We start from the raw sequence: 23,892 nt of genomic DNA, 5'->3' as shown, positions 1-23,892 counted from the left end.
ATCACCAACAGTCTTGCCTTAGTTCTCTGAGCCCCCAGACAAGGCTGCTGAGGATTCTGCAAGCCTTTGGGAAGTGGATCATTTCCACAGTTCCTTCCTAAGGTCCCAGGCTGTATTAAATATTTCATTTTGCTCCTCAGAACCTTGAGAATGGCTTCTAATTAGCCTACCACTCAGAACAGAATTGGACCAAGACCTTCTGACTAGCCCTGCAGCTCCATGAACACACTAGCTATTTTGCAAATGACCTAGGCTCTCCCTGATTGCTGTGGATAAAGGTCCAGGGAATTGCCTCTGTTGGAGTGATATTCACTGGGCTATTCACAGCATATCTGGGAAGTAGTTTCCAAGCATGGGGAAGAGCTAGTAAAAGACTCTATTGATAGATGAAGAATACTATTCCGTAACCAGATTTAGGAATCAGTCAGTTCTGAGTTCCAACCCTCATCTCTGTCTTTTGCTAAGTGTTGCCTTTGTGCCACTCACTTAGCATTTGCTGGCCATTTAAATTTTGTCATCTATAAAAATAGAATCAAATACATATTCTTGTAGGACTGTTGAGATCTAAAAAAATTAAGGTCTGTAGAGTACCCAGAACTGCACTAGTACATTGGAATGGTTGAGTTAATAGTAGCTGTTATTATTATTATTTCTATTACTTACCAGAGACACCTCCAGCAACATAAATGGCCATTACTATTGCCATTGAAAGTCCAATATTGATAGTGATGATTCCTCCATGACGTCCTCGGCTGAGGACAGCTTGGGCAACACAGCCACATCCAAGGACCTGGAATGAAAGGGAACTCAACAAGTAAGTGAAGATGGCCACTGTCAAAGACAATGGAAAGTCAGAGTAACAAGAAGCATTTGTCAAGCACACTCATGGCTTGGACTGCCATAGGCCTCGTGCAAATCAAATGATAATCTTCCAGCTGTGCACAGGTAGCAAAATGATGGTCCCAAGGCTGCATCTGGCTTATGGATGAGTTTTGTTAAGACTGCACAGTGTTAAAATGTTGTATGAATTTATAAACCAAGTGATTTGGTAATCATTTCATAATATATATAAATATCAAATCATTATGTTGTAAAACTGAAACTAATATAATGGTGTATGTCAATTATACCTCAAAAGGAAGGAAGGAAAGAAGGAAGGAAGGCAGGAAGGAAGGAAGGAAGGAAGGGCAGGAAGAAGTAAGAGGGGAAGAAAGGAACATTTGGTGAGGGAGGGTTATTGGAAAAGATGAAACAGTCACATACAATTTTGGTAGGAAAACAACAGGACAACGAATCACCATCAGCCTTTGTCACTCTGTGGTTGAAAGAGCCAGTGTGGTCCTGGAGGAATAAGTTCTGGGCTGCAGGATCATTAGATCATTGCTCTTAGATGTCAAGTAGCCACAACTTTTTGTAGAATACAGGTTCTGTTTTGGGTTTTATAACTAAAGAAGAGCAACCAACTGGAGGGAGGGCTCAGCATCAAGTAATGGATATTATTTAAGGGCATATGAAGAAAGGTTTCAGAAACAAACGTATTTAAGGAACAAGAGATTAAGAATGTGAAGACTTCTTATCAGGAAGGTAATAACCAGCTCTTGTGTCCCTTCACAAAAGAATGAGAAAGGAAGTCTGAACCTGAAATATGAGAAGTTGCACATAAGTCATTTCCTGATAGTGATGAATTAATTCTAAATAGCTCCCTTGGGACCCATTTGTGGAGTCCTTCAGAGAAATACAATTTACAAACAATGGATATTTAATACATATAGAACGATTTTGGTTTACTCCTCCCTGAAGGCAGAGAAATTACCTAGATGATCTTTTAACATCCACTCCAGTCCCTGATTCTAAGATATATTGATTTAGCTCTACCTGATAGACAGTAAGGAGAAGTAGGACTTGACATCTCAAGGGGAGCACAGGGGCTGCATATCACACGCACAGGGCTGTCTTTGACGTTAATCACAGACTCCAGACCCTGTACTGAGAGCTAAATAAAGTTGCAGCAGGAACATGTTCCCTTTTCCCTTTCCAAAAAGAAAAAAATCCCTTGGGTTCGTTTCACAGCCTACCAATTTCACCTAGGCTTGACATTATTTTTTTCTAGGATCCCTATCTGTTATAATAACTGTCAGAATACCGTATGCTAACATATATATGGAATTTAAGAAAAAAAATGTCATGAAGAACCTAGGGGTAAGACAGGAATAAAGACACAGACCTACTAGAGAATGGACTTGAGGATATGGGGAGGGGGAAGGGTAAGCTGTGACAAAGCGAGAGAGAGGCATGGACATATATACACTACTAAACGTAAGGTAGATAGCTAGTGGGAAGCAGCTGCATAGCACAGGGAGATCAGCTCGGTGCTTTGTGACCGCGTGGAGGGGTGGGATAGGGAGGGTGGGAGGGAGGGAGACGCAAGAGGGAAGAGATATGGGAACATATGTATATGTATAACTGATTCACTTTGTTATAAAGCAGAAACTAACACACCATTGTAAAGCAATTATACTCTAATAAAGATGTAAAAAAAACACAAAAACCACACTGTGTCTTTCTTTTTAATTTATAGCCAATTAAATGCACCTGGCACAACTTCCAAGCTAACTGGCATTTTGGTAGCATCTTCTGAAAAAAGGAGAAAAACACTCCTGACAGCTGAGATGACCTGATTTAGACAACCGGGGGTAAGAAGAGACACATCCAGACACTGGCCAGTCCTGAGCTATTACTACTTTCCACATAAGCTTCTTTCCTCTTTTATGGTCTGATGTTCATGCACTTGTGATAGTCTACAGGGGGCGTAAAAGCTTTAAATGGCCTGAGTGGACCTGGGGAGGCTTCTGTCCTGTCAAACTTCATTGTGATTAATACTCTCCTCTTCTACCCTAGATGTTGAAATTGCTTTTTTGTTCTTTTCTAGAGAGGATAACTGATGCTGTGCACTGCAAGAAAGGAGCAGATGGAGAAATGAACAAGGTAAGTTACCCTAGTCAGAAATTGTTACTCAGAGGATTTCAGCCCAACTTGACATCACTGCTTCTTAATTTTTAAATACATTCATACAGCCCGAAAATCAATGAGGAAGACAGGTAATTGCCTGCTAATATCTTTCCTTGCCTGCTTCATCCCAGCTGCATTCACAGCACCAGGGAAGCAGATCTGGGATATTCTAATGTTATCATGGTCTGATTGCTAGGGAATTGGTCATCCACTCTGGTTTCCTTCTTCTCTGTGCCCACTGTAATTTTTTTCCTTAAAAAAATGAGAGAACTGTTGTTTATGGTGTTACTGATAGAATTTCCAGCATGATTCCGTGCTCTAACCTTTAAGAACTGCCATACTTTCCCCCTTCTTAGACACAGAAAGAGCCAACCTGTCTCAATTTTTCAGGTCTCCCTATCTAGAAATCTTTTTTTGGACCCATCACCCTTTCATATTCTTCTCACTAAACCTAACCTCTTTTCTCTGAAATTCACTTGTACTGTCTGTACTGAACAGTTAATACTTAGTTGTTCTCCAGATGCCTGATCTAGATTTCCTTATCTAGAAAACAATCTCTAAGATTCCTTTACATGCCAACAGGCAACAATATGCTAGTCTATCCTGTTTTATTCTGTTTCCTTGGGTGTTGTGTTTCCCAAGTCCACCATCCATATGCATGCCATCAACAGACCGTCAAGGTCTCTTCCACCTTCTTGTCAGGATCCAGCACCTACCTTCTCCAGGTAGGTAAAAAAAATCACAAAACCATGTAGGGGAGGGAGGGTATTACAAAGCCATGGATCTAGTCTTCACTGTGCCCCCAGAAGTCTTCGTTCATTTCTCATTCATATTCTCCCAATAGTTTCATCAAGCCTTCTCTTCTCTCATTAGCCCAAGACACCTGAGCCCCTTTCTGCAAATAATATCTCCTTCTACTTGACTCAGTACCTGTAGGTGGCCTTGAAGATCAATGGCAATTCAGAAGATCACATAAACATTGTGTTCCGGTTATTCAGTGCTACGAAACTAACTACTCCCAAACTTAGTGGTTTAAAATGGTAACATTTATTTTGCTTGTGAATCTATCATTTGGGCAAGGTTTGGTAGAGTATCTTACGTCTGCTCCATTTGGTATCAAACGTGGTGGTTCAAAACTTGAAAGACTGGAATTATCTGAAGGCTCACACAGTCACATGTCTAGTGGTTGATGTCAGCTGTCAGCTGATGCCTCAGCTGGTGGGTTGGCCAACACATCTACAAATGGTCTCTGTGTGGCTTGGCTGAGTTCCAAGGGTGAGCACTGTACAGCCTTCAGAGCCTGCGTTCTTAAACCCTGCATCATGCTACCTCTCGGCCATAGCACTGCTTTGGTTCTGAACTCAATAGCACACAAATTACATCATCTTTAATAGGCATTAACTTGGCCCATGTTGGTTACCTTTAGGAATAGGGAGCTCATTACCACATCAGGTAGCTTGTTCTAAATATTTTTGGTGTTCCAGTGGTTGGGGAGTCCTTCCTTATATGAAGTTGGAGTCCTTTTTTCCCGTAACTTCTGTTCATTAGTTCCTGGCTTACTCTTGGGACCTCAGAGAAGAAGCCTGTTTTATACACCAGGCACTCCATTAAGTAGAGGGAGCAAAAGGTCCTCCCTGAGTTCTTTTCTGCTGGATGTTTGTCCCTTCGCCTTTGATCCCTAGGGCTCCTCAGATTCCCAGTGAGTGTCACCTGGATAAGCTCTAGGTTGTTAGCACACCTTTTAAGCACGGAGCCCAGGAATGGACACAATCCTCCCTTATTTTTTTTAAGCTTTTAGAAATGTTTATTATTTAAGACCAAAAATCCTGTGTAGGCTCCTTATAGAGAATATAAGGAATATATAAAAATATAAAGAAAAAACCCAATCACATTGCCTTTACCTATGAACAGACATTATAAACATTTTGGCTTATTTCTCCCCAGTAACTTTAAAAATATTTATTTATTTATTAAAGTATGATTGACCTAAAACACGATTCACTATTTTCATACATTACAAAATGATCACCACAAGTCTAGTTACCATCTGTCACCATACAAACTTATTACAGTATTACTGTGTTCCCCATGCTGTACTTTTCATCCCTGTGACTCATTTTGTAACTGGAAGTTTGTACCTCTTAATTTCCCTCACCTATTTCACTCATCCCTCCACCGCCCTCCCATTTGGCAACCACCTGTTTGTTCTCTATATCTGTGAGTCTGTTTCTATTTGTTATATTTGTTTATGTATTTTGATTTTAGATTCTCTGACTTATTTTACCTAGCATAATACCCTCGAGGTCCATCCATATTGTCACAAATGGCAAGATTTCATTCTTTTTATGGTTGAGTAGTATTCCATTGAATATACATACCACATCTTCTTTATCCATTGCTCTATTGATGGACTCTTAGGTTGCTTCCATATCTTGGCTATTGTAAATAATGCTGCAGTGAACATAGGGATACATATAACTTTTCAAATTAGTGTTTCTATTTTCTTCGGATAAATACCCAGGAATGGAATTGCTGGATCATGTGGTAGTTTTATTTTTAATTTGGGGGGAAACCTCCATCCTGTTTTCTATAGTGGCTGCACCAATTTACATTCCCACCAACAGTGCATGAAAGTTCCCTTTTCTCCACATCCCTGCCAACACTTGTTATTTGTTGTCTTTTTGATGATAGCCATTCTAACAGGTGTGTGGTGACACCTCATTGTGGTTTTGATTTGCATTTCTTTGATGATTAGTGTTGTTGAGCATCTCTTCATGTGCCTGCTGACCATCTGTATGTCTTCTTTGAAAAAATGTCTGTTCAGGTCCTATACACATTTGTTTCTTTGATGTTGAGTTATATGAGTTCTTTGCATATTTGGGATATTAACCCCTTATCAGATATATCGTTTGCAAATGTCTTCTGTTTTGTAGGCAGTCCTCCCTTATTTGTGCATCACATTATGACATGGTAATTAATCATGTACCTTCTGCTCCTTGCTTGTATTGCTGTCTAGCGGAGCACTTAACCACAGGATGTAATTCAACTGTTCACATATTAATGCCTGGTTTTCCCAATTTTGTAAGATGCTTACGATTGTGTAATCAACTTATTTGCCTTTTAACAGCATCTAGTATACTGGACGTAATTAAATAACCAGATCCTACATGTTATTTCCGTTATGACACTTGGTGTCTGTGTAAATGAACATGTTACTTCTCAGCCTAAGCTTGCTCATTTCTTAAAAAATAATACCTGCCAGACTTGTTTCATAGGATTGTTCAGTGAAGGTTCAAATGGGATAACCTTAATGAAGGCACTATTTAAACAACAAAGGACAATAATAGATGCAGGATATTATTGCCTTTGGTATAAACTCAAAAGGAAAGCCCCAATTCAGGGTGAATAAATTGAAACAAAGGGACTCATGAACTTAACCACTAATGCACTGCCTGGCAATAAAAATGGGGCAAAAACACATCTATGACAGATATTAGAAATAGCTACTATTTCATTCCAAACATGAGATCAAAATTTTGGGGCGAGAGGGGAAGTGAGAAACTGACGAGAACTTCAAGGTGTTTTGCGTATTTGTGATTACTCTTGAAAGATAGGTTGTTGCATAGATGGCAAGATTTTAGTGCTTTTGGTAGTAAAGCAACACTAGAAAAGAGGAGGGGGTAAATACCGTTGTTATCAGGTTCCTTGCATGGCAGGAGTGGGAGAAAGAATTTCAGTGGAAAAGGAAGAAAGACATTTGAAAGGCAGAACTCCTATAAAAGATTGGTGATTGAGGTACCCCCAGTCATTCCCAGTCACCCAGGCCATACATTCTGGAATCTTTTGGTATTCCTTCCTCTTCTCTCTCTTGGCTGCCCATAGTCAATCATTCCCAAATCTTCGGAGTCTTCTTCTGTGGCCCCTGACCAGGGTCTCCACTTCCAGTGTCTCCCCACTCAGTGACCATGCCAGATGAAGCACAACATACATACTCTCCCACCCCCGTTGCTCAGGAATTGCCAGCGTACCGAATTACCCCTTAACCTGGTACTCAGGGCCTTGCCTCACAGTCCCCAGCTACTTTCTGCCCAGGGTTTTTCAGCATAAGTCTCTGCATCAGCCAGTCACTTTTGAGTCCTTTGAGCTCATGACACTCACTTCCACCTCTGCACACCTGCTCATGCTATACCTTCCAGCAGAATATCTTTTCTGCATGTTTCCCAATCAAAACCGATCTATTCTTAACCCTGAGCTAAAATGCTCCCTTTCCCCTGGGGCTTTCTCTGGCAACTGGAGCCCTCAGAGTTCTCTTCTGCTTATTGTGCCATGTCTTTACAATGTCATTTCATTTCACCTTGCCTCGTGGCACCCCACCAAGGCTGTAATGTTCACCAGGGCACTCATGCTTCTTTGTTTTCCGTGCTCAAACAATACTTATGAAAAAAATTAAAATATCTAAACAAGCAGGAAAAAATCCTGCGTAAAATGCCTTTTCAAGAGAAGAAGTTAATTTGAGGGTAAGATGTAAAAAGTGGGAGGTATAATTTCTAAGACACACCACTTGGGACTGCTGGGAAGTTCCCAACTGAGCCATGAACCCTATGACAGGCTGATTAATGGACACAATGAAATGCTGGAGATGAGGAGAGAGGATAATGAGTCCACAGATTTTATTTCATTTGAGCCTTCTCAAATCCCCTTTGCATATACTACCTCCTTTAAAGTGAAAGCCAAGATGTTCTGAGCACAGAACAGAGTGCAAAACAGGCACTGAAAATATTTGTTCAGTGAGTATGTAAAAACTGAGCCCTTTCAGAAAAGCAGTTAGCGAAGGTTAGGGATTACTTAGCAAAATGTTGGCAAGTGCATGCACCCTGGAGCCAGGGATCACCTGGGAACCTTCTAATTATCGCAAGAGGTCTGTGATTCCCTGTGCACATCAACGTTATCCAAAGAAGGAAAAAATTAACATGTCTTGTATCTACCTTTCTGTTTCAGTATTTTCAGAATTAATGGATACTAAAAGAACAGTTTCTATTATAAAGCTCCTGAAAAAAATTTAAAGTCGAAAGGAGCTCCTTGGGAAACGTTGTCATAGACTTTGGAATAAAGGCTGTATGAAACGTTAACTATCTTTACTCATCTGTTTAGGGTAATGTGAGTAAAGGAATACAAATACCAGCTACCATCTATTTGGTGTGTGCTTTGTGCCAACTTCCGTGCTAAGTGCTTTACCTGTATTACTTCATCATTATCCCATTAACTTATGATCACTCTGAAGGGGAAGTATTATTATCTCCATTTTATAGATGAGGAAATTGAGGCTTGGAGAGGCCAAGCAATTTTCCCAATGTTACATAGTAAAAATAAAGGAGACAGAACCAGGATTTGATCCCAGGTCTTAGTCAGAGGACTGTGCTCCTAACCATGATGTATTGGACAGAGCAAAAGGTCATCAGAACCAACCAATGCCCCCAAGAATTCATGGAAGTTCTCAGGGAGGACACTGGGTTTTCCACAGGAAGTGAGATGGGGCACCATTTTTCCTATCTGCGTACTGAGAGTAAAGGCTGTCTGGGAATGTTGAAGGACTTGGAGAGCCCAGGCAGCAACCATCTGTTACCATCCACCCAGTATAAAAGGCCTCCCTGCAGACCAGATACAGTCTGAGGAAAAAAGACTGAGGTTGAAGCTCAGTTGGAAGCCTCCTTGTAGAACCTGCTCTTTGTGCCAGGACAAGTGGCTTCTCTGCTGACAACACATGTGATCACTCTAGTTCAGAAAAGTACCCAACACTTGTACTTTTTCTCTAAAGCTTCCCATGACCTAGAGAAAAATTCTTTTCCGCCCCATTTCCCTTCCTTTCTCAGAGATCAAAGAGACATGTTGGTGATTAAGTGCAACTTTTTAGTTTATGCAAAACTTTTTTTTATGGATTTCTGTTTGCTTGATTTCTAGCTCCCTTTGCAGAGACAACTTCCACTAGATGACCAAGTGCTCACTGGGGAAAACTAGACCTGAAGGCAGAGTTAAACCTTTTCCTCTCTTGTTCTCTTTTGCTCGTTTTCTTTCTTCATAGTGCTCCCAATCTTGTAGTCATCAGCAGAAATCACAGTCCTCCCCCTAATGCTGACAAAACCTGCCTACTCCGGGGAGTCAGTGGGCTGAGAGAAGGTGGGGTGGGCCTTTTCTACACTTACAAACCACACCCACGAGCCATGTGGATTTCTTGTGGAGCTGGCCAAAATTGAGGGCACTTATTTAGCATTCAACCTATTCACAACACCAAGACTCAAGAAGTCAACCAATTCCACCTCTTCCTCTCTACCCCAAGTGCCCCGTTAGTACATTTTACTGAAAAAGAGCCAAAGAACTAACCCAGGTGGCCATTCTAAACTGCTCCAGTATCTCCAAAGCACACCTGGCTAGTGTTTCTTTACTATTGTTCTTTTAAAAATGTATCTAGGAAGCCAATATCCTCCTCTAATCCAGTAATGTCAGTTTGGGTCATGTTTGCTGTGTGCCATGTGGGCAGCAACAACGTGACCCAGGACATGAACCATGTATGACTATTTACCTTATGTTGCTGCAGGTCTTCTTGGAAATAGGTAAGGAACATATTTTGAATGAAAAGTATTCTTCAGTAGATAATTTGTCATTAAATGATGTAAATATTCATAAAACAGAAGTCAGCATTAAAAGGGCATATCTGTGGCAACATTTATATTTTAAATAAACTGAGTTGTATTATGTGTAGGTGGGTAAGTGTATATGTATACACCCACCCACCCACCCACATATATATATAGATATAGATATGTTATAAATAATCTCATTTAGTCCCAATAATAACCTAAGGGGGAGGAAAACTGCTGTTTTCATCTAAAGAAAACTTAGGTCAAAGAAATTAAGTAATTTGCCTGAGGACTATAGCTAGTGAGAAGATCGTTTTGAACCTAAAATTAACATTTCCGTCCAAAGTTCATGTTCCTTCACTTACATAAACAGCCCTCAAGTGTACCTGAGCCAAATACGTCATTTGTCCAGATTTGTACTTCAGAAGCCTCTCTTTCAGAAAATCAAATTGTGGGAAATGAAGATCTCCAAATCTACAAATACCTCTCACTGGGAATTGGCATTCACTTTTCTTCATCGATTCCTCCCTGTTCGTGTACAATGAAAAATTCTAAGTGCCATGCACAGTGCCTGGTGTCATAGGGATGCAAAAAAACAGACACAGGGCCTCCAAAGTTCACAGACCAGTAGGAGAGGTAGGAGCTGGGAACTGGTAAGAATCACAAGAACAGTATGAAGTGATTCCCTGTCGTTTTATGTTATACTCCTGTTATTCGTGGATGGTTTAAGTATTTATGCCTAGGGAAAGTGTGCATGGGGATGTGGTTTCATAATTCAGCCTTACTAACTAGGTGATGGAAATTTTGACATTTAAGTCTCCCCAAATTCTTGAATTACTTGATTAATACCCAAAATTATTGAGCCACCTGACAATACTATTAAGCCCTAGATGTATTAATATATCACGAGTGTATAACAGATTGGCCTCATGAGGAACTTGACTACGATAATATAAGATCAAGATTTATCTTCTGATATTGCCAGAAATAAAACTGTTTTCACCCTATTGCCTCAACCAGTTTTACCAGGGGGTAGGATGGGGAAAGGAAAGGACCACAATCTTGCATGTAGGACTTAGATTTCTAATAGCCAGGGCCCCTGTAAACAGACGATATTGGACAGTAGCCCTCACAATCTCTCCATTTGCGCTTTTGTGGTGAGAATATTTTGTCTTTGTAGAATGTGGTTAAGGACACCTTCAGGGCAGAGTCACAAACTGGTGGTCCATGGCTAAAGACAGCCTATGAGTAGGATTGACTCAAAGATGTGTTTTGTTTGGCCTACATGGTGATTTTTTATAATTTTAGAAATTGTTACCAGTATTTAAAAATAGAAAAATTGTGCTTCCCTGGTGGCACAGTGGTTTAGAATCTGCCTGCCAATGCAGGAGACACAGGTTCGAGCCCTAGTCCAGGAAGATCCCACATGCCGTGGAGCAACTAAGCCCGTGCGCCACAACTACTGAGCCTGTGCTCTAGAGCCCATGAGTCACAACTACTGAAGCCCGTGTATCTAGAGCCCATGCTCCACAACAAGAGAAGCCGCTGCAATGAGAAGCCCGCGCACTGCAGCGAAGAGTAGCCCCTGCTTGCCACAACTAGAGAAAGCCCACGCGCAGCAGCAAAGACCCAACATAGCCAAAAAAAACCACATAAATTTGCTAAAAAAATAGAAAAATTACACACAGAACTCTGGATTACTGACCATTCTTGAAAAACTGGAATATCTGATAAAGCCTTACCCCATTCCCACTTAGCCACAGTGGAGACGGTCTGGGTGGCAGCTGCCCCCCCAGGACATGGCATACACTGTCCACTTCCTCCCTAACTCCACCATGCCCATGTCACTCAGATATCTTACCTGACTGGTCTCAATAAGCTTTGGGGCTATTGAGTACCATCTTAAGTCCTAGAAAGAGAAACCCATTGAGATTTTGGGGCCAGTGACTTCCTGGCCCCACAGATACCATGGGGATAACCTACCTGGGCTGAGACGCAGGACAGCCTCCCACTTTCTGGAGGAAGGATTGTTGGCTACGTTCAAGTGAAGGAATAACTATGGGCAAAGCTTTATCTAGGGAGGTAGTAACAGGGAGACCGAAAACACAGTCCTATTCTTGAGAAGAAAGTCATTTTGGGGCCTGCCACAGGCTCTCCTCTCCCTGTAAGCGTTGTGTCTTTTGTAATTGGAGAGGAAGAACAAATCCCAACCTGTCAGTACACTGGTCTCTGCAAACCTTGTCCCTCCGGCCCGTGCTGTAGGTATGTGTTACCAGAAGTCCCACCTCCTACTCTGTCTGTATATACCTATTTAGTTTATGTAACTGTGTCCATTGGAACATGTAATGATAGTAGTAACAACAAGAACAACAATAACAAATACTACTTATTGAGTATAATAGCATACATTAGCCCATTAATCCTCACAAAGACCCTATGAGTCAGGTCCTCTTAACTGTCTCCACTTTACATATCAGGAAACAAAGCTTAGGGAGGTTAAGAGGTCAAGAGAATTCCTCACATACACACAGGCAGTATGTGATAAAGCCCAGGTTTGATTGCACATAATTTTGGCCGCTGGGTGGATGAATGAGCAAACATTTACAGCATGTATACTGTGGGCCAAGCATGCTCACTTCTGTTACTTCCGTTATTCCTCCCAACACTTAATCCTCATTTAAAAAGTGAAAGACTGGATGACTTAGCAAAAAATCCTATAGCTAATAAGTGACAGAATCTGAGTCGGGAGCCAGGTTCTCTGATTCCCAGTCCTGTGTTTCTCCTGAGACAACTTCTGCTACCTTGGTGGGGCTGCTTGGTTTGTTTATTAGGACAGAATGCCTCTTCACGCACGGCTTTCCAGTCAGTTAGTTTTCCAACTGGAAAATAAAACTTTCTCAGTCATAACAAAAATGGTCACAAAGAACCAAGACTGAAATCTGGACATTCCAGTTAAAAATAAAGTATTGGGTGGCATGTAGCCTGAGATAATATCAGAATGTGATCAGTGACCTCTCAAGAACCAGCTGTACTTCAAAAGAGATGATATTAAGGCAGGTTCATCAAAAGAGAGGAATCTGAGATTTGAGAAACAGGTGAATGGGCAAATGGCCAATTTTATAGGTCTCCAAATAGAAAAGAGTACCAAGAACCAACACAGACCTCAGAAATGAGAGATGACTAAGCTCCACTATTTCCACTAGGCTGAAAAGAATAGTGCTCTCCTTTTCTGATCTACACCAGGCATTCACTCCTCCCTCAGCTCATCCCAAATAATGTTAGCTTGGACAAGAGCTTGACCATGATCCCAGGGCCAGAATAAGAAACTAATTATTGATTAAGGTGTGTGTGTTCATATCAGGATAACCATGGGGCTGAGTGTGCTGGGTGTGGATGGGGGGTTGCTGAGGACAATTCTCTCTTTATTCAGAGTGGCCCAACAAAGTCAAGTATACCTCGGGTCACCCTCAATCTGGAAGATCACTGAAGATGGAGGAGTTTTGGGCACTGATTTGTTTCTTAGGTTCATTCCAGGGCTTGCAGTTCCCAAAGTGTGTTCCACAGTTTATCAGTTCTGTGAGGTGCTCCTCAAAAAAAGTGGTTTGTGGTCAAGTAACTCTGGGGACAACTGTATGTTCTAGTCCCCTCTTAGAAATTTACAGTGAAGATTAAAGGCTCTGATAACTCCTACAGTTAAGAAAACTACTTAGGGCTTCCCTGGTGGCGCAGTGGTTGAGAGTCCGCCTGCCGATGCAGGGGACACGGGTTCGTGCCCCGGTCCGGGAAGATCCCACATGCCACAGAGCGGCTGGGCCCATGAGCCATGGCCACTGAGGCTGCACGTCCGATCTGTGGGATCTTCCTGGACCGGGGCACGAACCTGTGTCCCCTGCATCGGCAGGCGGACTCTCAACCACTGCGCCACCAGGGAAGCCCGAGGCATAGGTTTTGAGGGGAGTTGTCCTGCTAAGAAAGTTTTACACAGAGTCTAAGCCATGTGGGCCAATTCTAGGACGAGAGGGACTAAACCCTTGGGTCCTTTTTGGTCTTCGCTGACCATCCTAGACCTGTACCTTAGAGCATATCAGCCAATCTGTCAAGATGGCTGAGGGGGGGCGGTGCATATTTTGCTGGCATATTTTCTTTTAAAGCATTTGCTTTGCTTTCCAGGGTCAGTGAACATAGCAATCCTACCTCAGATGTGAAATAAGGTGCCCACTAGATGCATGGAGTCACTGCTGGGCTCTTTCAGCATCTTGATATGTTGTATGGGTTGTCTCACTTCTGTGAGGCTTCCCTTCCTCAAAGGCCTCACTTTATGCCATATCTACATCACAAGGCTGATGAGTAAGGAGGAGCCAGCTTCTGCTCTCATCCCATGTTCTCCTTTCTTGTCAAGTAATGAAAACATGTTGTAGAAAACTTTGTCATTAAAGAAAATTTAAGCAACTCCACTTCTAGAAAGTAAAAAACAAAAATACTTCCCCTTTGAAAGTAATGAAAATAGCAAGTTTTCTGGGTCAAAATTAAAACTCAGGGATCACAAGCACAGTTTTGTTTGGCAGAATCAAATTTGGCTTTATGAGTCTGCAGCCCTTAGATCAGTGACTCAGAACAGACGTTTCTCCCCAGGTTCTTTGGAACTCTGAAATTTCCCAAGTTAGTCTGGCCCTTCATGTTCACTGATGATAAGGGGAAGCCCGCAGGAAAATCCTTCTTCAGCTGATACTGACTCAGGGTCTCAGGACTTGAAGAGGATCAGCCTCATTTAGAGAAAGCATGGGGTTTCCTAGTCACTCATGGTCACACATCCCATGTGGGAGAAAGGGAGCAGAGAGCTGTTCTCTAGAGTGAGTGCTCTTCACCACCACACCCACGTTCATCAGTCTTCTTTTTTGTCAGTTTTCCACCTCACAGTAATCATTTCTGGTTGGTGATATACCTGGACACCCTAGCAAAAGCAAATGCAAACCTGTTCTGGAAGAGCAACTCCACAGGTTCAGGCCGTACAGATTTCCCACACTGAATAATAAACCTTCCTGAAGAGCTTACAATACAAATTTACAAAACACTAAAGGAAATGATCCTTTGTGAATCAGACAGTAGATAAAATAAGCAAGATGATTAGCAACTCCAAAACTTGAGATGATGGAAATAAAATATCATAAAATACTGTAAATATGTTAGGCTTTAGTAAGTTAAACAGATTAAAAATAAACACATGAGGGAAAAGAAAAGCAATTAAGTAAAAGAACCAAATAGAACTTCTAGAAATGAAAACATATTAATGAAACTGAAGACTTAATGAATGTATTAAACAGAAGACTAGATATAACTGAATAGGAAATTAGTGCATCAGAAGACAGATTTAAGAACACTACAGAAGATTCATCATAGAGAGGTTGAGATAGATTTATGAAAGAATGGTTAAGAGACATATAGGAAAAAGTGAGAGGGTCAAGCATATATACAAATATAATAGGAATTCTAAAAGGAGAAAATAGTCTGGAGGAGAGGAAAGGTGATAAGCTGAGAATTTTCTAGAATTGGTGAAAATTGCAAATCTTTACATTGAAGATGAACAGTGAATCCTGAGCACTACAAAGATTCATTCCTAGTCATATTATAGTGAAGTTTCAGGAAAAAGAAGAAACTTGTAATAGTAGGCAGAGAAATGCAGGTTATTAAGGACAAAAATTAGACCAGTAACAGACTTGTCAACAGCAATAATAAAGACATTGAGATGACACCTGCAAAATGATAAACAAAACCAATCATCAACCTAAAGTTTATCAACTAATTTATCACTGAACCTTGAGAATGAAATAAAGACATAGGCAAACAAAGACTGAGAAAGTTTATCCCTAACACACCCTTCCTGAAAAATTTCCTTAAGAAAGTTTATTTTATTGCACAAAGAAAATTGCACCTGAAAGAAAGTAATGAATGGATGCAGTAATGATTAGCAGGTAAACTGGTAAATGATAGTAAATTTAAATAAGTATTCACTCTTAAAAACACTAATATTAAGAATAATGAGAATAGAATATTAGATAACAATGGCATAAGATGGAGTGGTTGATTACAATGAGGCTTTTAAAAAGTTTTTGTGTTGTTCAGAAGCAAAGAGATATTAATTCACTTTAAAGTTTGTGAATGCAATAATAACATTTTTAAATGTGAGGATAAGTACTTAAAGAATAGAAAGTGTAAGCAGAGGAGAAAAGGGAGAAACAAAGAAATCTGATCAACTCAGTGGGAGAATATAAGAAAGGTCAAAGCAGAAACTACTAAGTGGAAAACAAAGAAACCATGTTAAAAATTAAAGAAAGGGCATCACCACAGGTACAGAAGAGATTTTTAAAAGCTGTAAGCAAATACTATGAAAAATCATCTCAAAATTACTGCTTTCACTATGTTAATTTTGAAAGTATTAACAATTTTGAAAAACTACATTTGAAAACAGAAATGAAGTATACAGTTCCCTAGGAAAAAAATAAATTGCCAAAATGGAATTAAGAATAGAAAATCTAAATGAGACATAGCTTTAGAGAAACCTTTGCTCACACATCTCTCTCTTTTTCTCTCTCCTTCTCCCTTTTTCAGTTCACATGCTAAGTAATCTTTAAGAAACATAATCCTCATTTTATACAAAATGTTCCAGAAAACATAAAAAGAGGGAAAAATTCCAAAACATTTCATGAAGCTAATATAACTTTGGTAATAAAACTAGACAAGGGCAACATAATAAATGAAATTATAGTTCAGATCCTTAATAAGACATTGCAAACTGAATGCTGCATGAGTAGGTGGGAATTAATCTCAGGAATGTAATGATGATTTAACCCAAAAATATTTATCAATGTAATTTTCTTTATCAACAGATAAGAAGCCCTTGTGCTCATTTTAATAGATGTAGAAAGGTATTTTTAAAAAATTCAACAATCTTTCCTAATGAGAGTTTTAGTAAATGAGGAACAGACAGGAGTTTCCTTTCTCAAATCAAGAATGTCTACCAGGGCTTCCCTGGTGGCACAGTGGTTGAGAATCTGCCTGCCAATGCAGGGGACACAGGTTCGAGCCCTGGTCTGGGAAGATCCCACAAGCTACCTAGCAACTGGACCTGTGAACCACAAGTACTGAGCCTGCGCTCCGCAACAAGAGAGGCTGCGATAGTGAGAGGCCCGTGCACCGCAGTGAAGAGTGGCCCCCACTTGCCGCAAGTAGAGAAAGCCCTCGTACAGAAACGAAGACCCAACACAGCCATAAATAAATAAATAAATTGGGAGTATCATTCTCTGTTAAAAAAATATGTCTACCAAAAACTTACAGAAACTATCACATTTCATGGTAAAATACCAGAAGCAGATTTTTGAAAGTTGGGAATAGAACAAGAATGCTGCAATTATAGCTTCTAATAACATTGAACAAGAGGTTTTAACCACTATAACAAGATAGTAAGAAGAAATTAACAATTTAAGGACTAAAAAGAAAGAAAATAAAAACTCTCATATTCTCAGAAAAAAGTATTATCTGTGTCAGCACAGTCCAATAATGCATTTTTCAGTGAGAGAAAAGTTCTACATCTGTGTCGTCCAATATGGTAGTCAGTAGTCATATATGGCTCTTGAGCACGTGAAGTGGAACTAGGAAGACTGAGGAACTAAATTTTTAATTTTATTTAAGATTAATTTTAAGTAGCCACATATGGCTAGTGGCACTCAAATTTGATGGCCTTGATCTATACAGAATAGCCAAGATAATCTATAAACTTATTTGAATTAATAAGAGAATTTTGCTGAATGTAAAATCAATATACAAAAATCAATATTGTTCTTAAACCCTAGTAATAACCAATTAGAAAATATAATTTTTAAAAGGTACTATTCACAATAGTGATAATAACCATAAAGTAGCTAAAAATATATCAAACAAATATTTCCCTGGCACTAGCAAAGGCATAAAGGCTTACCTATCCCAATGTCTAAAAGGCCAAATTAGAGCTAGTTTTTTAGCTTATGACTTAATTATTGTTGTTTTTAGTTGTAGTATACAGAGAATTTTTCATGGACCTGCTCTTTCCTTAGTGCTACGAGTAGCCCTTATTAGTCATTTATACCACAGTGTGAGTGAGCTTGAGATGCTTCCCTTAAGAGCAGTTTTCGAGAAGAGGGAGGCAAATGGCATCAGACTCCCAGTGTCTGGGGGAAAACTACTTTTACATATGAAAGACCAGTGAGTCCTGCATATACTCTGTCATCTTTTCAGTGCTCCCTTTGCTCCATGCCTTATCAACATGCAAAGCTTTTTACTAGAGAAAGTCAGGCAAAATGCACATTTTCTAATAAAGCAGAAACAATTACTTTGAATAACCTTTGAGAAAAACCATGTAGATTTATTAAAAATTAAATTTTTTAATTTACATGTATATTAAAAATTGTGTTTTTGCAGAAGTTTCTTGTTTACACATCCCCACAAGCCTCAACAAAATTGAAGATTATACTCACCATGAAAGATTTCATCAGGGTTTGTTTTAGAACAGTATAAATAGAAATCAAACCTTTCAGGAAATTATTGGCTTTAGCCAGACGATACAAAATTTAACTTTTCAGCATACAGTATTAAGATATTATTTCTTTAGCTCCCACCTTGAATAGTAGGGGAAGACACAATACTATTTGCATGAGTAGAATAGTGAATGGCTAAAAGCCACTTTCCTTTACTTAACTCAGACAGGATGGGATCATGAAACAGGTTCTTGTTAAGAAATAAAGAGGGTTTTAACTTTTTTGGTTACAAAATACATAGATGTTTAGTTTACTTCCTCTTCTGTATTATTTGCAGAGCACTTAGAGTTGTAACTGAATTTGCCTCACTTCTCTATACCACAGATCACCTTGAGGATGAAGTTAGGCCCGGGGCAGTAACCACTCTCCCCTTTGGGACCAAATTATCAAGTAACATGACCCCAGGGTTTCTGTCTCCCTGAGGGCAATTTTCCAGTAAAGAGTGAGGAGAATCAGAAGAATCTTGGACTTTTATTTTCTCTCTCTGTTCCTTCCAATGCCCTTCTCCCCCACACTACCCCTGCCTAACAAGTCACCATAGATGAGGGGTGAGGATGGTCAAGAGGGAATGTAGGAAATTGTCCATAACACCTTGAAAATACTTGAACAAATCAGGTACAAAGAGGTTTTCAGAGACCAGAAAATGTATTGCTCTCTCTTATTTTACACTAGTTCCATTTTTTGAATTCACATTTGTTTCTCAGTGTTGGCTTAGTCTCCTAGAGTATTATGTATTTACCCAATGCAAAGAACTTTAAAAAAAATTAGGTATAATTAGCATATAACAATTTATTAGTTTCAGGTGTACGACATACTAATTCAATATTTGTTTATATAATGAAATGAGCACCACAATAAGTCTAGTTAACATCTATCACCACATATACTTACACTTTTTTTTTTTTTTTTTTGCGGTACGCGGACCTCTCACTGTTGTGGCCTCTCCCGTTGCGGAGCACAGGCTCCGGACGCACAGGCTCAGCGGCCATGGCTAACGGGCCCAGCCGCTGCGCGGCATGTGGGATCCTCCCGGACCGGGGCACGAACCCGTGTCCCCTGCATTGGCAGGCGGACCCTCAACAACTGCGCCACCAGGGAAGCCCAGTTACACATTTTTTTATCTTGTGATGAGAACTTTTAAGATACACTCTCTTAGCAATTTTCATATATGTAATATGGTATTATTAACTGTAGTCACCATGCTGTACATTACCAAAGAACTTTTAATGTACAAAGTTTATGGACAAAAATAACTTTTTGTTATTTTTTTATAACAAATCAGAGAATACTCACAATCATTATAAATGTGCCCAAGAACTCGGAGAGCATTTCTTTAGCTAAGCTGCTCTTCAAGACCAGTCTCTGCTTCAAGCTTTTTTTCTTTTGTTCCATCTCAGGCTGCATCTTGGGGCCTCTACAAGGACCACTCTTTTCACCAATACCTGCTTCTTCTGGTCCCTATTTCACTGGCACATGGAAGTTTTAACAACTGCTCACAGATTCCTGGAGATGCCTGATTAGATAATATGGCTGTACAAATCCAGTCCCAATTAGAGCCTGTGGCTTAATCCTCTTCTGGTGAAATTGTCATTCCCTGTTTGCTGCTGTTTATTTGAAATGGCGTATTAGAACCTGAAATCCTGAAAACAGTCTTTTTTGTACCTGATGGATTAATCATTACCTTTATTTTCAAGGTATTTTTTTTTCTCTGTTGGGTTTTTTTTTTTCAAGAGATGAGAAAAGATATATTTTGGTTGCGTTGCCAAACCACAGTAATGGGCTCCAGTCCAGGAGAGATTTACATGTTGCACAATTGCAAGCTTCTGATGTTTTTTTCCTATTCAGAATTGGTTGGTTGAGGTGTAGTTTGGAATTGTCAGATCAGGTATGTACACATCTAATGTAAACATTCTTTTCTGAAGGAGCTTTCATGCAAATTGGAGAACAAGAAGAAAAATAAGATGTGTTGTTCAACAAGATTAATCACTCTTTTTTCTTCCAGTAACATTTCAGTGATTTAATTACACCTCCCTGAGGGTGTTAAGAACCACTGCATTTGTTCTAGAGATGGAGAAATTAACGTACAGAGAGACCATTCCAAGTATCACATGGCAAGTCTGTAGGACAGGATGGGATCTACTCCTCTGTTACTGTAGCTGGGGTTCATCTACTGAGGATAGCTTGGGATCGAGAATCAGAAAGATGGAGAAGCCAACTTCTTAAGAAGCATTCTAGTTTGAAAACCAAGGTACTCTCCTTCATTTTCCATGAAATATTTAGGCAAAATACATACAAATAAACAATAGTATCTTGAAAGTCTATACTGCTTGGAGATCACTAAGCCAGAAGGAGATCAATCTGAGTATATGTCACCCCAATTAAACAAGAAAGGGAGTAAACATGCCTAAACAAGGCTCCTAGATTATATCTTTTAAGTTTGATGAATTAACATCCTTACAGGCAACAAACTATGTTCAGGACTAGCTTCTCATCATGTCAAGTATTCAAGCCTTGTTTTTCAAAACTAGTTTGTGAGAGGAGGTAGAATCCAGCAGTTGTTTCTGAATACCAAGGCAGTCCCATGGAATTAGTACCCTTGCTGTGTGCTTCCTCCCAGTCCTCCCACAGAAAAGCCTGCTCTTTTTCAGACCCTCCCCTATCTTTGCAGGAGGCCCACAGTCATCCCCAGTTGAGGAGGCAGGCTGGAAGAGGGGCCTGGAAAAAACAGCTATAGAGATTTCAAGGACAGAAGACATACCTAGTCTGTAGGTGAAATCAAGTGTTAAGGCCTAAAGAGGTTCTAACTTGCCTGAGGGCATGCCATTGCAGAGCCAAAACAGGAATGAGCATTTTGACTGTAACTCCTGGTTAACTTATGGATACCATCCCACTACTGGGCATATACCCTGAGAAAACCATAATTCAAAAAGAGGCATGCATGTACCACGATGTTCATTGCAGCTCTATTTACAATAGCCAGCACATGGAAGCAGCCTAAGTGTCCATCAACAGATGAATGGATAAAGAAGATGTGGCACATATATACAATGGAATATTACTCAGCCATAAAAAGAAACGAAATTGAGTTATTTGTAGTGAGGTGGATGGACCTAGAATCTGTCATACAGAGTGAAGTAAGTCAGAAAGAGAAAAACAAATACCGTATGCTAACACATATATATGGAATCTAAAAAAAAAAATTGTTCTGAAGAACCTAGGGGCAGGACAGGAATAAAGACGCAGATGTAGAGGAATCGACTTGAGGACACAGGGAAGGGGAAGGGGAAGCTAGGACGAGGTGAGAGAGTAGCATTGACAGATATGCACTACCAAATGTAAAATAGATAGCTAGTGGGAAGCAGCTACATAGCATAGGGAGATCAGCTTGGTGCTTTGTGACCACCTAGAGGGGTGGGATAGGGAGGGTGGGAGGGAGACATAAGAGGGAGGGGGATATATGTATGCATATAGCTGACTCACTTTGTTATAAAGCAGAAACTAACACACCATTGTAAAGCAATTATACTCCAAGAGTTATTTATGACCATGCTATTCCCAGGTCCCAGTGGATGGACCAGAGAGACAGGACTTCATTGTGATTATAACTAATACCACACAAGGGTGTTCTGTGGTCTCTCCATTCCCTCACCTAACAAATATTTATGGCATACTCATTATGTGCCAAACACTGTACTTAACAAAAGCACAGGGGGTTCTTGCCCCTTATAGAGCTTAGAGTCTCATGAGGGAGAGAGACGTGAGTGAACTAATCATAAACACAGAAATATGAAATTACAACAGAAATGTATGCTCTGAAGATAGAGGACATATTTCTGTAAGCAGATGTAAGAGGGGGATTTCATCTTGCCAGAGATCTCTGATAGCTTTTCCAAGGACATCATGTCTGAGCTGAGATCAGAAACAAGTGTAGTGGGGAATGTCTTGTGGGCTGGGGATGGGAACAGTATGATGTGTATCCAAGAATGAAAGAGAGGCAGCAAAGGAGCACAGTGCGGAATGAACCTGGAGCCGTGGGCAGGGATCGGACCATAGTGACCCTTGTAAATCAAGTTTAGGGTAAGCGCAATAATAAGTCACTGAAGTGGTTTAAGCAGGAGCAGGACACCATCAGATTTGAGTTTTAAAACTCATGTCCATGGCCCATAATGTTTGAATAAACATATGTTGAGGTAGGGAGTGAGGAGAACCCTTATCCTAGCTGTGAGGTGGAGAGGGGATTGGTGGGGGCCTAAGGTGGGCATATGTAGACATTGGGGGATATTCCAGAATTCCAGGACTAGGGGGTGGCTTTCACAATGGAGAGAAATGGAAGGACTTGAGAGTTCTTTATATCTTAAATTGGAAGGACTTGATGGATTGGATATGAAGGATGAGGAAAAGAAACTCAAGTTTGATGGCTGTATTCCTGGCTTGTTGGGGAAGGAGGTGCTAAGCCTCCAGAGAGGAAATGCTGGAAGAGGACCAGGACTGCAAGGGAAGGTCATGAATTCTGCTTGTGCAGGTTGAGACCTCAGGGGCTCTCTGGTGCTTCTGAGAGAAGATGTCAAGTTGGAAATGATATAGGTCTGTATTCAGAGGGAAGGTTCTTGTGCTCATCGAGGTGATAACTGAAGCCATGAATAAAGATGAGGTTACCTAAAATTAAATTAAATTTTTAAAAAAGATAAGGTTACCTGAGGGGAGAGTTTGAAGAAAGCACAGGTTAAGCTTGTGGTACTGAACATTTCAGGCTTAAGTGGAGGAGATGAAATATTTATCATTTCTTTTAGTCTACCTTCAGAGGACAGTTACACTTTTTACCTGCATCACCATGAATTCATCATCAGACCTAACTCACTCACACCCCCCTTTGCACAGCACCCTCATGCCAAAGTTCCTGTTAGAAATATGGGGCTGCTTAGTTTCTTTCATTCATTCAGAAGAATCTTTCATTATTTACCATATGTCAGGCACAGCATTAAGCTGTAGGGATTCAAAAATAAGGAATACAAATCTCTACTTCTAAGGAGTTATATAGTCTACGTGACAAGTACCTCCAAATGAACACATCATATGGTAAAATAGAAGCGTGCGCAAAGTACTGAACCAGAAGTCCAGCTATCACTGCATGGATATCCTAGAGGTTACCGTGCTGCCAACATACTGACTCATCCTGCCACCAACAGTCCTAAAATTGTGCTTACCTAGACACAGTGCCATGCTGAATCTATGGAGCTAGCCTACCCAGCTCTTTTATTTATTTGTTGCCTCAGTTTCCTCATCTTTTATTTTTTTAAATTTTTATTGGAGTATAGTTGATTTACAATATTGTACCCAGCTCTTTTATTGCTCCCTGACTCTGTCCCTCCGTGACCCTGACATTCTCTTCTCTGCTTTTGCCTTGAGAAGAGAAACCATCTTTGCCTCCATCATGGGATTCAACAAATCTGTTGTTCGTAAGGATAATCATCTCACACTCTGACCTTTACTCCCCAACCTCTTCTACTTTGGCCAAATTTATCCCCACTCTAGTTCAGAAGCCCCTTTCATGGCCACTGTTGGAACTGTGTCACCATCTCCTCTCTCAAAATCTTTCATACCAAGACACATCACACTGACTAAAACTTCCAGTTCCCGCCTTTCACCCACACTCTTTCACAAATCTGCTTTACATCCTCTTC

General features: G+C 40.3%; 1 protein-coding gene across 2 annotated transcripts in view; it reads right to left on the bottom strand.

Annotated features, from left to right (window-relative positions):
• Nucleotides 1–19,615, bottom strand: part of AQP9 (aquaporin 9) — a 33,185-nt gene extending 13,570 nt beyond the window's left edge. For both annotated transcript variants that reach the window (XM_060169380.1, XM_060169387.1), the window contains exons 1-2: nucleotides 19,505–19,615; nucleotides 664–790 (exon numbers count right to left, since the gene is read on the bottom strand). In XM_060169380.1, the coding sequence (XP_060025363.1) occupies nucleotides 664–790; nucleotides 19,505–19,615 (238 nt within the window). The remainder of the gene's footprint in view (nucleotides 1–663; nucleotides 791–19,504) is intronic.
• Nucleotides 19,616–23,892: the final 4,277 nt, after the last annotated feature.

This window comes from Lagenorhynchus albirostris, chromosome 1 (genome assembly GCF_949774975.1).
Source record: "Lagenorhynchus albirostris chromosome 1, mLagAlb1.1, whole genome shotgun sequence".
NCBI lineage: Eukaryota > Metazoa > Chordata > Mammalia > Artiodactyla > Delphinidae > Lagenorhynchus > Lagenorhynchus albirostris.
Note: the sequence above shows the minus strand (reverse complement) of the source record. Positions and strands in the feature narration are given on the sequence as shown.